This window comes from Daphnia carinata, chromosome 10 (genome assembly GCF_022539665.2).
Source record: "Daphnia carinata strain CSIRO-1 chromosome 10, CSIRO_AGI_Dcar_HiC_V3, whole genome shotgun sequence".
Taxonomy (NCBI): Eukaryota; Metazoa; Arthropoda; class Branchiopoda; order Diplostraca; family Daphniidae; genus Daphnia; species Daphnia carinata.
Window position 1 is genome coordinate 6,700,443 of NC_081340.1, and position 16,030 is coordinate 6,716,472.

Here is a 16,030-nt window from a genome sequence, read left to right on the forward strand (position 1 = left end):
TAATATATGCAAGCAAGGATCAGCGTCAGGATTTAAAGCCTTCAGCAATTACAACAATAACCCATATTTAAATTGTTGTCCAAAATTTCTACAACCATGACTTCTTCCTAAAACCTATGCAGTATGATGTGCTTGACAGGTGAGTGTTACACAAACATCCCATATATACCAACTATCTGCCTTATTCCAATTTATTTCTTTTTTAGGGGATGAGCATAAACTATGCTACACGTGAGACATGTGGAAATGGCCTGGCAGAATGCATATGCCATTTCGCTTACAGATTTGGAACTTAATATATATAAGGTTTCTAAAGTAAATGTGTTTCAGGATTTTGCCATCTGGCTATGTGAAATTCTGTTGTGTAGTTCATTATTACATAGGAACCTCGGATTCTACATTGGCTTTAGAGATTTTACATCTGGTAATGCTTTTTCACAGAGTTTGTTTAGTTTTCTAATGTTAATCATTCATGTTGTGTTAGGAAAAAGACTGCTGATAGAAATCCGATACTGTTGGTTTTCTCATTCATCTTGGACTTCTCTAGTGCTGTCACCGTAGATGAGTTGCCCTGCTTTCCCAGTTGCACTGAAGAAGAACCATTAGGCAAAATATTAAAAGGTGATACCATATTGTGTATGCCCCTATTGATATGTTTTAAAATGCTGATGCATGAGTAGAACTCTCTGGAATTTGTTATCAAGCTGGGAAGGTTTCAAAAAAAGTTGCATACAGGTAACAGCTCATTAATCATGTCAGTATGCTGGCCCAAAGTACCTCGCATTGATACATACCAAATAATTGCCTCTACATCTGAACTAAAAAAAAAAAAAAAAAAAAAAAAAAACTGGTTTCTAACAATTCACTAGCGAAATGATATCATTGTCAAACCCACCCTATATGTAAAATCGTCGATGTATACGGAACCCCAAGGAGCAGTTGCTTATGGTCGTCATAAAGGTACCATTACAATTTATGTAATAAAACTGCCTTTCAACTTGTATCCTGCTTCAAGATTGCCAACGGTTACCCGAAGAGTCATCAACATTGATGATACACGGAAACCACATAGTATTAGTCGCTTGTGGAAAGGACAGCATGGAGTCATGGCGACCTACGGCGTTTAAGGAAAGCCTGGAGCACTTTATACATTGAACCCGCCAAGTATGACAGTATTCCTTCCTTGATAATTAGTTTAGTAACTATTTTTAAAATATTTTAGGGCAACAATGGCCAAAGGAATTCAGTATACAATGGAAAGTCATGGCATGACTGTCGATTGTCGCCATGTCGCTTTGTTATCCAATCTGATGAGTTGACCAAATAAATGACAATAATTGGATGCACGGCATGGAATTTCTGTACGCTGCTCGCGTTCTCTACGGTATTTAATTTTAAAAAATTGAAGTGCATATCTGGGCTCCCTTCCTTTCCGTAGCCCCGTTTCCCCTTGACTCGTAATAAGCCCGTAGGGGGTCATGCCCCTACTGTACGGTATATATAAAAACAACATATACCGAGGTTTGGAGGGCTCTGGCCGGAAAGGGGACGTGGGGTGCCGCTTCGTCCGATGATGTGTTCACGGAGGGTGACGTGGCTGCCCACAAATCCGAACTAAAGGTTAATCGCTCCTGTAAAAATGTTCCAAATCTTCAGCTCTTCTTCCGGCTTCTCTTAGCCAATCACCGGGTAATCTCCCCGGTGGGTCAACAAGGCAGTGTCTCCCCCTGCCTGGGTTGACGGCAACTTTTGAAAGGGCTATTGTGCCTTTTTAAAGTTGCAAAAATAATTGTAATGTGCAGAGAATTGTCAATAAAATTTTTTTTATAAAATATTTTTTGCAAAATTCGTTTCTTTCATTGTCTGTGTTAGCTGTGTTCACACATTACATTTATGAACTTTTTTTTATTTTTTTTGCTTTGCTTTATTTGTTTTTGTCACCTTTGATGGTAAGCATTGTTTCCATTGGTTTATCGTTTATCTGTGAGTATTCAATTATTATTTTTTACACTCTTTGAATTCTTCAACTTAGATTCAAGGAAGAATGTGTAATATTTGGATATTATTTGAAGTAATTTTGTATTTTGTTTTACTCGTATGGGAACCGATCCCCAGACATTCAGCGTGCAACGCCGATGCTCTAACATTGAGCTACGAGATATATCTACATATTTTATTATCGCATATCATATGTTATCGTCTAGGATGTTTATGCAGTCTTTCACAACCATATGTTTATCTTTCTTTTGCTTTCATAAGTTTCATAGGTCTGTTGTATAGCCTTTAGCTGCGATACCTGTTACCCTGGGTTCAAACCTCAGTAGATGTGTATAAATGAAGTAGAAGAAATGTAGGAGAGTATATTGCAGAATTGCTTTTCAGTTTTATTCTAAGTGTAAAGGCAAGTCCACAAGTGACTAGAAAAAAGCCAACTTGACATCATATGACTCATGGCTCATTGGTAGAGCATCGACGCGGTATGTCGAACATCCAAGGTTCGATCCCTGGATAATAACTGAATGCTTACTGATAAACGATAAGCCAATGGAAACAATGCTTACCACTAAACGTGGCCCAATGCTTGCCATCAAACGTGGCCAGAACAATAAAGTTGAATTGGGCAAGATAAATAAAAAAAAAAGTTGATACATGAAATGTGTACACACAGCGAAAACAGACAATGAAAGAAACAAATTTTGGAAAAAATATATTAAAAAAAATTTTATTGACAATTCTCTGCACATTACAATTATTTTTGCAACTTTAAAAAGGCACAATAGCCCTTTCAAAAGTTGCCGTCAACCCAGGCAGGGGGAGACACTGCCTTGTTGACCCACCGGGGAGATTACCCGGTGATTGGCTAAGAGAAGCCGGAAGAAGAGCCGAAGATATGGAACATTTTTACAGGAGCGATTAACCTTTAGTTCGGATTTGTGGGCAGCCACGTCACCCTCCGTGAACACATCATCGGACGAAGCGGCACCCCACGTCCCCTTTCCGGCCAGAGCCCTCCAAACCTCGGTATATGTTGTTTTTATATATACCGTACAGTAGGGGCATGACCCCCTACGGGCTTATTACGAGTCAAGGGGAAACGGGGCTACGGAAAGGAAGGGAGCCCAGATATGCACTTCAATTTTTTAAATATAAAATACCGTCTCGGGAATCCAAATTAAGTATAGAAATGTCATGTCATCCATTCAATCATTACAATTTATTCAGTGTCTTGCCCCAACCAAGAATGTTTTCAGATCCAATGTTACTATTAACCTATGCTGAGAAAAGAAAAACAACACCATTAAGCATCTCAATTGTTGCTCGTGTGACTTACATGACTTATAGATTCAACTTCTGGCAGAAGCTTGGGAAAGGCCATACAAATTGCAGATGAAAATCATTGTATAAGGCTCTTGAATGATAAAATAGCACCCCTAGAATGTTGCATTGTTGATAGTTGTGTTCCCAGTATGCTGAAAATCCTTTCCTATAGGATAAATTTTTTGTTGTAGATTAGACATGGTTGGCAAAAAGCAGGAGAAATGCTTTGTCATAAATTCAAAAAATTTTCAAGAAAATTCCTTTCATACCTAAAGAGTCCATGTATGATGTTCATCGCTGCAATGCCAACGAAATGAAACATTTTTAGGGCCATTTAAGTACCCAGCTTCACCAACACTCTGAACGTAAAGGACAAGTTGTTCTTTAGCAAGAGAAGCAAAATTATTTGAGGCTTCCAGCTGTGACAGAGCTATAAAGGATTGCTGTTTCACAGGATTCATTCACACAAGATGGTACTTCTCATTAGACAATTTGCATACTCTATTACTTTACCTCATACCTTAATGGTAATGCACTTTCAGTGTTTTTCAACTGCAGGCTCACTCTTCCATCCTGTAACACTTCCAGACTTGACTTGATCCCCTGCTAAAATTCTGTGAATGCAAAATAATAGCATTAAAAATACTTTTTCGATAGACAAAAAACCGAAAAGCACCTAATCCATGTTTTATGTTTAACTCTTGCCATATTTCGGTTTCCGTACCACACCCATTTTCGGCCCAAATACGGTCCCACAATTGTTCAATTCCTTCGCTGCATGGACTTATTACTAACAATTCTTTTAGGGCAGCACTAACAGAATTTAAATTTAACACACTGTCAGGTGGTGGACTGAATAACTAAACAATAAATAATTGTTTGTTAAAATTCTATACTTATTTTGAATTCTTATTTGAAAAGTTTAGATACCTGACTGTGTTCGCCTAATGCCAATTCATTCTCATGTTCAGTTAGGGATGAGTTTGGAAAAACCTCCTTCACTGTTTGGAAACTGTTCCATTCCAATTTGTTCTTTTCCCCTAGCTGAGCTTGTAGCCTCAAAATTTGAGCTACAAAACACAAATGAATAAAAGCAAATAAATAGAATCATTACATATTAGGCCTTACCATCCTTAGCTTTGCTGTTATCTAATATTTTGTGTTGTTCTAATAATTGGGCCTGCAGCTTCATAATTTGATCTAATAAACAATAATTAATAAGTGAAAACCAATATAATAATGTTTATACTTACTATCCTTTTGTTGTATTATCTTATCTATTTTTCAATTGTTCCTCCAGCCACGCGTTATTCTCTCCATCCACGCTACTGAACTAACTGCGAGTAGTGTTGGCGACTATCTAAACCTGAAAACGATATATCGATATTTTTAGATACTTTTTAGATAGTCGACTTTTTTAGATAATCGCTGTATCGATACATCCCAAATAGATCTTCCATTGAACAATAGATGGCGTCTAGTGCAAATGAAAAAAAAACTAAAATAATTTAAAAACTTTCACCGCTGCCTAGATTTGAACTCCGACGCATCGAGTTACGAGCGCAGACTTAACCCACACCGCCAAACCAGTAAGAAAAAAACTACATGGCACAAGTATGGTTTTCGTTGGCGAGTATCGATACAAATATTATGAAATACAATATTTTTATCGTCTGCTTTACTTTACAAGTCTTAACAGATGATTTTAGTTATACATATCAGTGTTGCCTTATAAAATATAATAGATTTTTGTTGAAATGTTTATTACATGAATATAAAATGTAGAGAAAATAATAATTTACCATTGTGCAAATGTATTTATCGTCAGGATATAAAAATATGTATTTCAAATTTTGAAAAAATGTCTTTCAGACGGATTCGAACTTCTGTACTTTGTGTTGTGAGCGCGGAATTGATCCACAACGCTAACTCTCCACAATTTGTGTGTGTCAAGCAATAAGTCCAACGTTTGGTGCCGAGTATCGATACAAATTTCAGAAGCAACTGTTACTTACCGTCATCTGCTTTATCAACGATGCTAAACAGCATACTATTTTGCTATGAAAATTTGTTACATTTATAAATTACAAATCTCATTTTATTAGTATCGTACACGCCTCAGTTAACAGAGAGCGATTATCCTACATTTTTATTACTCAGATACGTTTAAAATTTTATGTTTAGCAGATTGTAAAAAAAATGCTCCAAAACAGATTTGAACTCGAGAATTCCGAATCCCAATCGCAGTGCTTATCCACAGCGCTACTCCCTCATGACAACTGTTTGCAAAGCAATATATAATAATAGTGTTAACGAGTATCGATACAAATTGCAGACTACACATCGAAATTTGTCGTCTGTTTTACGTAGGGCTAAACAGTATGTTGCAAAGGCAATGAAAACAAATATTTTCAGGTTTCTTCTCTCATTCAAAATTTGAATTCTTTGAATTTAATAACACTATACTACGCTACTATACTATGCTATGCATTATAACACTTTAGTTCTGTCAAATAAGTATTTTTCAGAAATGTAAGGAATCCAATAAAAAGACATTATACTGGGATCGAACACGGTTCTATTTTGTAGGATGCTGTATCTTAAACCACTGGGCCACTTCGATATTGCAAAATGTGCAAATTCAAAACAATTAATTGTTATCGGGTAGTATCGATACAAATTGCAGACGAAAATCTAACATTGCTGTCGTCTGCAACGATTTAGATTGAAGATTTGTTTACTATTGATATCAGGGTTGCCACCGCAAATTAACAGTATTCTTATACAGCAAATTAACTTTTAAAAACGGCACAATATTTATATAGGACTGTAATGCAAAATTTTTGTGAATTCCCGTTAAAAATCATCTATAACATATTTTTGCAATTATTAAACATAGTGAAAAACTATGTCTTCGTTGAGGGTTGAACTCCGAATCTTTGTGTCCTGAGCCACATCTTCTTCCACTTAGCCATGACGTTTTTGAAAAATTTGTAACCAGCAAGGTGGTATTGGTGTGGGATAGTATCGATACAAATTGCAGACGAATATCTAATTTTATCGTCGTCTGCTCAATTTTACGAAGCTGCGCAGTGAAATTTTCCAGTATTAGGTGTTGCCATAAAATTTATCAGTGCTTTAAGTTTCGTAATATAATATTATAAATATTTTAAAAAAGGACAAATGCTACCGCTTCTAAAAAACCTTCTTGTAAAAACATTTATGCAATTTTTCTCACAAAACCAAAAATTGCGAAAAATCGTCGATTGGGCTTGAACCCAAGGACTTCGTGTCATGAACCTCGCCTTATAGCTCTGCGCCATCACACTCTTTACAATTCGAATCATAATCCAAATGCATTGTTGTTGAATAGTATCGATACAAATCGACAACGGAAATCTAATATTCAGTCGTCTGCTTGCTTTTAAAAGCATTGAACACATTATTTTGCAACCAAAAAAATCGATAATAACATACATCCATACCTAGCGTTGAACCCGGAACTATTTGGCCACAAGCGGTGTCTATAACCACAGCGCTATGACATTTGTTGTTGTAGACGATGGTTGCCGGATAGGTTATTGTTTATAATTATCGATACAAGCCCGACAAACTAACCCCTATCATTTTTGCAATGCTATTTTTGGCCGCTAGATGGGGGTTATTAGATATTTTATCGATAATCGTATCGTTATCTAAAAGTGGGCGTAGATAATTTGTATCTAGCAGAACTTAGATAATCGCCAACACTAACTGCGAGTGGCATCCAATGGACTGAAATTGCCTACGCCAGTAATAACGAGTCTGAGCGGTAGATGGCTACGTGTCGGAAAAAAAGAAAAAAGTGCGATTTTTTTTTCCGCCATTTTTTTTTTTATGTAAAACGGATTGCCATAAGAACTAACCTTATTTTAAATACTGTCGCTAGTCACCTTGCGGTCCAATAGAAAAATGCGTATCTCTGACCGCTCCCCTTAGCCTCTGATCTGCCATCAAGATGCAGACAAAGCAAAACGCGCGCAGATATCCCCACGCCAGTTTCAGATTGTCTTCTGAAGTAAAGAGTTTGTAGGGAAATAAAATTGTAATAAAAACTTTAGTATTTGTTGATTTCGAAATATCTTTAGAACAAGATGCTACCACTGGAATTCGTCGTCAAAATGTTAGAGAGCCTTCCTTTGGTGTGCTCGGAAGGTACAGTTCCAAGACATCAACAGGTCAATTAAATTGGTATAGTGTTAACTTTTTAATTTCCATTTTTAACTTGACGTGCCCTTAAAGAGGACTATTCACGTCAAAAAGAGAACGTAGCCGAACTGGAACTCGGTAAGGCAGCTGAAAGTGATTTGGTGAGTAAAAAGAACGTGATACAGTTCCACTACTACCATTAACTTTTCATGTGGTACATAACAGGACCAATTCTTGTGCTTTATGTCGGTAATAATGGCCGACGATAAAAAATTCTCTCCAGTGGCTTGTAGGAGCGCAGCACTTCAGCTCCAATTGCAATTGAACATGATAGTTTCTGTGCCGCAAATGGAACAGCAAAAACGTTGGAGAGCCATAGCAGCCGACGTTCGTGACATGATTAAACGCAACCTTCTGATCGCTTTACCTACAACCTCGTTACGCTACTCAGTTACCGTTGTCGAGATAATTGCTTGCATCGCTATGATAGAAATACCGCTTAAGGATAACTGGCCCGATCTTGTACCGACCTTATCCCGCATCATATTTCAATTGGACAGCGGAGGGAAAGAATCAGCTGTGGAAGCATTGACATTTATGTGTCAAAAGTTGGTATGTTGTTTCTTTTTGCATAAAGATTGACGGATTGTGAATTTTCCTACTTGTAGAAAATGGATAGAATGGCTGAATATGTTGGCAACATAATGGCACCTTTGCTCGTCAGCCTTCGCATGGCTCAACTCTCAAATAGAGCTCAACAAGTAATCCTCAACATCCTGCTGTGGTGTTTTGAGCCCTCCCATGGATATTTCGAAAATTCCGTAATGCGTTATAGTAATTCTAAACGATTAAAATAAGACATTTTTAAGCTTTAGGGGGAACACAAAATTGTTATGCAAGCTATTTGCGAAGCCGCTGAATCATCCGATATTGGTACTCAGTCGATAGCTTTGTCGTTGCTGATCAAAGCTGCATCTTTCTGTTATCAACATTTGAAAGATTATATCGACGTCATCATCCCAGTACAATTGGAACGTCTTGTCTAAACAGAAACACATTCTCACAACTCTAACTTCTTACGCAGATAACCACGGCGGCAATAAATTCAGAAGAAGCTGATATTCACGTAAAGGGCCTGCAGTTTTGGAAGGTTGTTAGCCAGGTGGAAAATCCTCGCGATCCTGAGGGAAGGCGGATACCCCAAACGGAACAAGGAGAGACCTCCAATTACTTTGCAAAAAATAACAGAAACAAAATCGTTCCTTGCCTTTTCTCTCAATTGGTTAGAGGAGAAATTTTTGCCAATTCATCACCTGAAGATTATTCTGACGTGGATAACAATGCCTCTGCTAAAGCCGAACAGGCATGTTACGACGCTGTTTTCAAGGGAGATCTAACTTTGGGCGATCTAGAAACTTCTAATGCAACGGCGAAAAAGCTCAGTGAAAGCGATCCGATGTCAAAGATTTCTTCTCAAAAGAATCGAGGTGAAATTTTGAAGAATAAGCAATCACCCGACGGTTGGACGCCACCGAGGGAGGTGATCATATATTTCAGTGAGCTATGTGAAGATTACCCTGATACTATAGATCGTTACGTACTACCTCTCGTTGAAAGGGAAATTCAGGTAAAACATCATTACTAGAAAAATGACTCGGTTTTTTAAATGCCCTTTTGCTGGTAGCATGCAGATTGGAGACACCGCCATGCGGCTCTTTGGTCTATGTTAGTTTTCCTTAAACAAATGGACCCGAAGTATGCAGAAAAAACCCTCAAACATATCTTCCCTCTGATTCGCGGAGCGATACGAGATAAGGCGAGTTCAAGAATACGCAGCACTGCTCTCTGGGTTATCAGTTGGATGGTGGAAAAAAATCCATCATTATTGGCGGTTCCCGCAACTTTACGAGATCTTCAACAGCTATTAAATGACTTAATTGCTTGCCTTAACGATGACGAAGGTCGGGTGTCACCCTCAAGTTGTATTGCTCTGACATCAGTTGTCAAAGCCTCTCACGCACTAGCCCGACAACAAGTGAGTGCATCGTTTCAAACTATTTTAAATGTAACATTTCAATTTGGATGTAGGTGGAAGGAAATATACGGCCACCTACCTCCACGTTGTCACCCTACTATGACATGATAGCCGATCAGCTCGTCAAGGCCGCTAACAGACGTCTAACAGCTGCTTTTGAAGCTCTTCGCCAGTTGCTGCTGAACTCTCCCGACGATTGTTATTGGGTCGTGTTGGAAACTATGGACGAATTACTCCTATTGCTACGTAAGGTCAGGCATTTGGAAACCGTGAATTACAAGAGTAGTATTACCACAACTTCTGTATCACATATAGGTTGTCGAGCTGCCGGATCGAGTGGGATGTCAATGCCACGAGGCTGTACAAAAGTTGATATGCGGTGTTCTACGAAGCGTTGTAGAAATTTTGGAATTAGGCAAAGCAACTTCAAAACAACTTTGTCACAAGTTTATGACCCACCTGCTGAGTCTTCTAACAAAATTTCCTTTCGGAATGGCACGAGAGGCAGCTCTGTTGGCTGTATTAACAATTGCCCCAATGCTTGACTGGGAGTTGAACCGGCATGCAAACTCACTCGTTTCCTATTTAACGTTAGCAATCAGCAGCATCCCTAAAAACGATCCTGCTTTATCCCTAGTCGTGGATGCTGTTGGCACTCTTTTCTGCGTTCTAGATTCAGAAGCAATACCTTACGTTAGCAAACTTCTGGGACAACTGCTCATTTTGACAGATTCTAATCAAAACTTACCCACAGAAATAAAAATACGATGCGTAGCTGCTTTCGCCCAGATAGCAACGGCCGTTGGTCGGACGGGGTTTCAAGTGTACATGGCGGCCGTACTTCGCCGCTTACATGGTTACAGCGAGCTGTCAACTGCTGAGGTAAAATAGTGAATCTTCTACACTCCTTCTAAATATAAACTGTTTCTCATTATCGAAAATGCAGGAAAGCCATGTTAGCAAAGAACTCAAGGAAAAGCTACTGCAAACTTGCTTAGAAACCTATTCCAGTCTTATACAATCAATCTTATACAGAGGAACTATTCCGTTAACACTTGAATTGTGTTCAAGTTCTTTGTGTCTTAAACATATTGCAAAACTAATTCAGTCTCTCACTACAAACAAAAGTGAATTAGCAGAGAAAACTCGCACAGCTATGGCTCATTTGATTGGGTAATAGTTTTTCTTTAAGGTCCAGCAAATCAATTTTCATTGTAGTTTTTAAATCAAAATAGGAATATCTTACTTGAATTTGGACCAAAGAAGGCATTGGCTCATTTACCTTTACAAGCCTCTGAATGTAAGTCATTGTTGGCAGAAGTTCTCTTTCACACTAAAGGAAATGGACAAGTTGCCTCAATATGCAGTGCAGCTCTCAGTGAGATAGAAATGGATGCAAGAAGACTGAATTGAAGATGCGATAGCGATACTTCTGGCTAAAAGAACGATCTCTTTTAAACAAGGGTTGCAGTCATTAACATGAATACGCCTCTATTTGTATGCTATTTGTTCTTTTGCACCATACGGTGAACACAACTTATAACTTTCATGAAACCTAGCGTTTCGGACTAATTTTTCCGGTGGTGTTTTGAAATGTTAACAGCAGACGACGTTATGACTATTACGGGTTCAGTTGCCAAATATCAACCAAAGGCAAATTTGCTATTTAAAAACTCGGAATCGGAGTTCGATGGGTAGGTTATTAGCCATCAATTTTCGGTGTTAATAGCTGTTGAAAATGTATTTATTCTTTAAAATAATTATCAAATTCGTTGATGAACGATAAAACATATTCATGTAAATTGCAAACCAGATCATGAATTAAATATTGGTTAGCTTGAAACAATGATTTATACGAAAAACTTTATAAAATTTTTTGCAATAATAGTGTTAACTAGGATTAAATTATTAATGCGAAGCTCAACGCTTAATATCATTAAAGGCAAACGGCAACGTTGAAGTTTATCTTTTGTGAATAGCAGACGGAAACAACAAATCGAAACATCACACCGGAAAATCTAAGTTGTATAGCGGAGTTTTAACATTCTTTAACTATGTTTTCGTGTATCGTGTGTTGCTGCACTCTGGGAGAAACGAGATGGAAAAACCTAAAGGAAACAAAACATGGGAAAAATGGAGAAAAAACATTGGCGGATTTAGTCACAGAGCTGGTGTCAACTTCCACCGTAAAGGCCAAAGCAGGCAAACTAACTGGTGACCACGCGTGCCTTCCGTGTTTTAGAGAACTTTCAGCACTCTCCGAGTTGCAACAAATATTAAGCAATAAACAGACAGAATTGTTGAAGAAGCTTACAGAAAGCCGTGTGTCACAAACAAAGAATGGCAAGAAAAAAACTATGTCTAATGATTCTTGGGGGGTTCTGCATATAACTAAGGAAGCTATTCCAAAACCAATCCAAAACCAAGAAATTTCAAGCCCTGAAGGCCTATCGCTACAATCCATCATTAGCATGGATGCGGAAATCACCATTACAGAAAAAGAAAATGGTGGCACAGAGATTGACTTCGAAGTTGTAGAAGGAATCTCAGACCTGAAAAGGGCAAATGAACTTTATGGGTGTCGATTCTGCAAAAAAGAATTTGTGACTTCCACGTTTGCCATCAATCACATGCAAGAAGTTCATGGTAAACTCTTACACAAGTGTGATATTTGTGAGCAAGAGTTTCGTTTAAAATGTGAGATAGATCAGCACCGGATATCTCACCTTAAAGATGCTCCGCTTCCTTACCAGTGTGGCAGCTGTCACAAAGGATTTGAAACATTTGAAGCTTTTCAGGAACATGACAAACTCCATGAATTGAAAAAAAAATTTGGATGTGCACAGTGTGGTAGGAAGTTTGATGATGAAAACAAACTGAATCAGCATATGTTGACTCACCAATCTAAATCCTATGCATGCAATCGCTGCAATAAGACGTTTCGCTCCAATCATTCGTACACCAAACACCAGAAATTGCACGGCGAGCATTCCAGGTTTAGTTGCAACTTGTGCAGCCGACAATTTGCGTCAGCGGAAAATCTTCACACTCACTTAAAAAAACACAACAAGCCGCACAAGTAGGAATGTTGCCCTCGTATTATCCAAAGCATTGTCTTTAATAGTGCTTTATAATATTTAGGTGTGATGTATGCAGTAAAGCCTTCGACAGCCAGCAAGTCCTTGAACAGCATTTAGAAACGCATTCAAAGCAAAAAAAGAACGTAGAATGCACCGTTTGCGGGAAGCTGTTGGTGTCGCAGATTCAACTGGAAGTAAGTTCTTTCTTCTCCATAATACATGATTGTGTTTTAGCACTTTTTCACTGTAGAGCCACATGCGAGTTCATACGGGAGAAAAGCCATATCAGTGCGATTGTTGTGGAGCCACATTCGCCCAGAGATCGAATCTCGACAGCCACCACCGGGCCGTCCATCTTCAAGAAAGACGATTTAAGTGCGATGAATGTGACAAGGTATGTAACGCAGTTGAATTTCTACCTACCTGTCTTCCAACGGTCGGCTGACTTTCTTTCTTCCGTAGACTTTTAAACGAAAAAGATTGTTGCAGTACCACATCCGAAGCGTCCATACTGGAGAACGCCCCTATAACTGCGAAATTTGCAACGCGACGTTTGTATACCCGGAGCACTACAAGAAACATGTAATGACACATTCTGGTATCAAACCATGGGCCTGCGAGATATGCGGGAAAACGTTTTCGTCCAAGGACAACAGGAATAGTCATCGCTTCACTCACAGCGACCGCAAACCGTACGAATGCCAGGTAACCCATCTCAGTGAAAATCTTTCAAATTTCGGGTTAATTGTCCTTTTGGGGTAGGTGTGCGGCTTGAGCTTCATGAGAAAGCCGGCCCTGTTGCAACATTTAACAGAAGAAAGGCATGGCGACCCAGAAACTGCTGGAGCTGCTGTTAAAATTGTGCAAGTCCTGACAGGTCACGAGATGGAGCCAGAAAGTCATCCCATGGAATGGGACACGCTAGAGATTCAAAGTGCCGACGGCCTCGGCCTCGGAATGGATAATCATGACCATGTCCAAACCATCATCATTCCTGACGAGCACGGTAGACCAATTGAAATTCAAGTCGTCGGCTCCGACTCCACGCAGCAAGTGACGGATCAACTTCAATTCGAACTTAGTGCCGAGAGCCTCAATGTTATCCAAGCTTTTGAACTTCAGGGTGGCAATGTGGATGATACATTGGCTGCATTAATGTGAGGATTTATTCCAAAACATAGACAGTACGCCATAAACTAAAAAGCAAATAAAGATGAGAGCTGTTGCAATGATGCCTGTTTTGTAGTTTTCTTTTTGAAGAGTTTTCAGCTGCTCCTCATTGTTTTTCAACACAGTTTTTAACAGATCAAGCTCCTTCTCAAACTCAGTTCTCTCATCAGGTGTGAGTTCTCGCAGCCTTAGGGCTTTTTCCACTGTCTCAATCCGATGATAGAACTGCTTTACTTCTGCTTCTCTCTTCTCAATCTATTGGAAGTAAACAACCCGTAAAAACAGATCAACTTTCACATTATGGCTTACAAAAAAATGTTAATTGTACCTCTGTAGTGACAGACTTTGAGCCCATTGTGAAAGAGAAAGGTGGAGCGGACTGTCTTCTTACAAGTGGTTTCCAAACTCCCAGTTCTGACCAGCAGTGTATCCCAGGTAATGTAGCAATGAGCCGAGATAATGAGGTAAGAACACGTAGCTCGAATAACTAGCAGTGGCGAGGAAAGCAACTAAAAAACTAGCTTTCGTTTCCGGGATATGATAGGTAATCGTTATTTTAAAAAGTGACAAGTGATTTCATAGGAATTGTAAATAGTTATGCATACTGAAGGCTATTCTTTCCCGACTTCCAAGCATGTAGAGTGCAGTAAATATGAGATACTCGAACCATAGCCACTCGAAAAAGGCAATCACTCGGTTTGGAGAATCTTTCTTAACCATTTATAACCTAAAGGACGGGCACGGCCCAAACTAGCACCGTAGACTTTGAGGGGACTCTGTACGGGCGTGCCAACGTCCGTAAGCAACAGAATGAACTGTCAAGGGATTGAAAGCGTTGCCAGATTGGAAAAATCCTTTCTAACATCTTCAATGATTTTTCTATTTGCCTTAACCTTTTGTTTTTTTTTTAAATCCTTGATAAGACAGCCGCAAGGAGTTGTCACTGAACTTGTTCATGTTGTGCAACAGCACACTGAAGCAACCATTGTAAATATTGCCCCAAGTCATAAACAATTGAACTATCGTGTATTGTTGTCTGCACACTGTGAGAAAAGGCTTGAAACTAATTTGTTAAAATAACTATACTAATAATAACTATTCAGTTTGCATGATCTTATTTTGCTTACGAAAATAATGATTCGTCCAAAACCATTACAGAATGAATGTATACAGATTCAGCTGTCACAGGAGAACGAAACACTTTCGTGTCGCTGATATAAAGATAAATTTCTTTCAGGTCCTGTAGGTTTTTTTTTCTCAGTTGTATTCACGAAAATTTGACTAGTGTGTAACAAAACAAGACAAAAAGCTTCTCTTGTCTCGAAAATAAAACGTTGCAATTTAAAGGAAGCCGTAGCACTATTATTATCACAACCGTGAGCAGTCAACCGATTCGTTGGGAAAGTTTCACCTGCCCCCTCCCCTCCTCACACACACACAAAAACAACTAAACAGAACAATCAACAGACGATTGGATTAGGAAAAGCAACTACCACGATTTTCGATTTATTACTACCTTATCGTATAGTTATCAATGTCATCATTCATGTTTATCCCCCACAACAACAATTTTTTTTTTTTTTTTTTTTTGCTTGTGCTTTTGTTTTTAAGTTCTAGGCTATCGTCGTAACACAAAGTCTGCTTGCCTCAGTCATTAACGTCTCACTCTTTTTTTTCCCCTTTTTATTTTCGAGATTGCGGTGGTAATAACGGCTTACTTTTTGAAGTCAGCTTCGCCCATATGCATTAGCGATTTCAAAGCCACAATACAAAAAAAAAAAAAAACGTGGAAAACAGACAAGACAAAAAAAAAAAATAAATAAATAAAGCTGCCCAACAACAATAACAAAAGCCAGTATGTCTATATACAACACACTGGAGCGAACAGTGTAAATGCGGCAACCCCCCCCCCCCCCCCCCCCCCAACAGCACTCACACCACCAGATGGTAGGCACGGCCTACAGCACTTTGTCTGAAAAGTCAACAGCCGAGGAAACGAGATGAATGATATGCATTGAGCAAAGCGTGTCTGTCTATATCTGCTGGGAAAAAGGGGGAAAAAGAAACACAACAAAAACAAGAAAGCCATTGCACGTAGGTAAAACGTAGGTAGAAAACGTACGCTGTGGTTTAATTACACTTGATGATGCAAGAAAGAAACCGAGAAGGAGCCGAGCTTTGAAAACGTTAGCCGACTGAAAAAGAAAGAGAGTCACTGCTATACATATTATAATGTAGC

At 38.8% G+C, this 16,030-nt stretch overlaps 2 protein-coding genes and 2 long non-coding RNA genes across 4 annotated transcripts; 3 read left to right on the plus strand and 1 right to left on the minus strand.

Moving 5' to 3' along the window:
- LOC130701555 (uncharacterized) lies at positions 1 to 921 on the plus strand. The gene is made up of 4 exons (XR_009004100.1): positions 1 to 139; positions 207 to 306; positions 369 to 424; positions 485 to 921. It is a non-coding gene; the product is annotated as an uncharacterized LOC130701555 (long non-coding RNA).
- Positions 922 to 7,284: 6,363 nt separating this feature from the next.
- LOC130701497 (importin subunit beta-like) lies at positions 7,285 to 10,954 on the plus strand. The gene is made up of 12 exons (XM_057523465.2): positions 7,285 to 7,386; positions 7,446 to 7,512; positions 7,600 to 7,667; positions 7,732 to 8,118; positions 8,175 to 8,327; positions 8,382 to 8,528; positions 8,591 to 9,133; positions 9,191 to 9,541; positions 9,595 to 9,792; positions 9,857 to 10,423; positions 10,488 to 10,714; positions 10,777 to 10,954. Exons 2-12 carry the CDS (start codon positions 7,452 to 7,454, stop codon positions 10,952 to 10,954), a joined length of 2,880 nt encoding a protein of 959 aa, XP_057379448.1. The 5' UTR covers positions 7,285 to 7,386; positions 7,446 to 7,451.
- Positions 10,955 to 11,528: 574 nt separating this feature from the next.
- Positions 11,529 to 13,853, plus strand: LOC130701504 (zinc finger protein 436-like). Its single transcript, XM_057523474.2, has 5 exons — positions 11,529 to 12,620; positions 12,683 to 12,815; positions 12,872 to 13,015; positions 13,084 to 13,326; positions 13,384 to 13,853. Exons 1-5 carry the CDS (start codon positions 11,596 to 11,598, stop codon positions 13,780 to 13,782), a joined length of 1,944 nt encoding a protein of 647 aa, XP_057379457.1. The 5' UTR covers positions 11,529 to 11,595; the 3' UTR covers positions 13,783 to 13,853.
- LOC130701545 (uncharacterized) lies at positions 13,770 to 14,606 on the minus strand. Its single transcript, XR_009004078.2, has 3 exons — positions 14,397 to 14,606; positions 14,120 to 14,312; positions 13,770 to 14,046 (listed from the first exon to the last, which is right to left on the minus strand). It is a non-coding gene; the product is annotated as an uncharacterized LOC130701545 (long non-coding RNA).
- Between the last annotated feature and the right edge of the window lie 1,424 nt (positions 14,607 to 16,030).

Coding starts and splice junctions, on each gene's coding strand:
- LOC130701504 (XM_057523474.2), top strand. CDS start 11,596: ATGTTTTCGTGTATCGTGTGTTGCTGCACTCTGGGAGAAACGAGATGG. Junction 12,816..12,871: donor TGTCGCAGATTCAACTGGAA/GTAAGTTCTTTC, acceptor TTTTCACTGTAG/AGCCACATGCGAGTTCATAC. Junction 13,327..13,383: donor GCAAACCGTACGAATGCCAG/GTAACCCATCTC, acceptor CTTTTGGGGTAG/GTGTGCGGCTTGAGCTTCAT.
- LOC130701497 (XM_057523465.2), top strand. CDS start 7,452: ATGCTACCACTGGAATTCGTCGTCAAAATGTTAGAGAGCCTTCCTTTG. Junction 9,793..9,856: donor TACTCCTATTGCTACGTAAG/GTCAGGCATTTG, acceptor TATCACATATAG/GTTGTCGAGCTGCCGGATCG. Junction 10,715..10,776: donor GCTATGGCTCATTTGATTGG/GTAATAGTTTTT, acceptor AAATCAAAATAG/GAATATCTTACTTGAATTTG.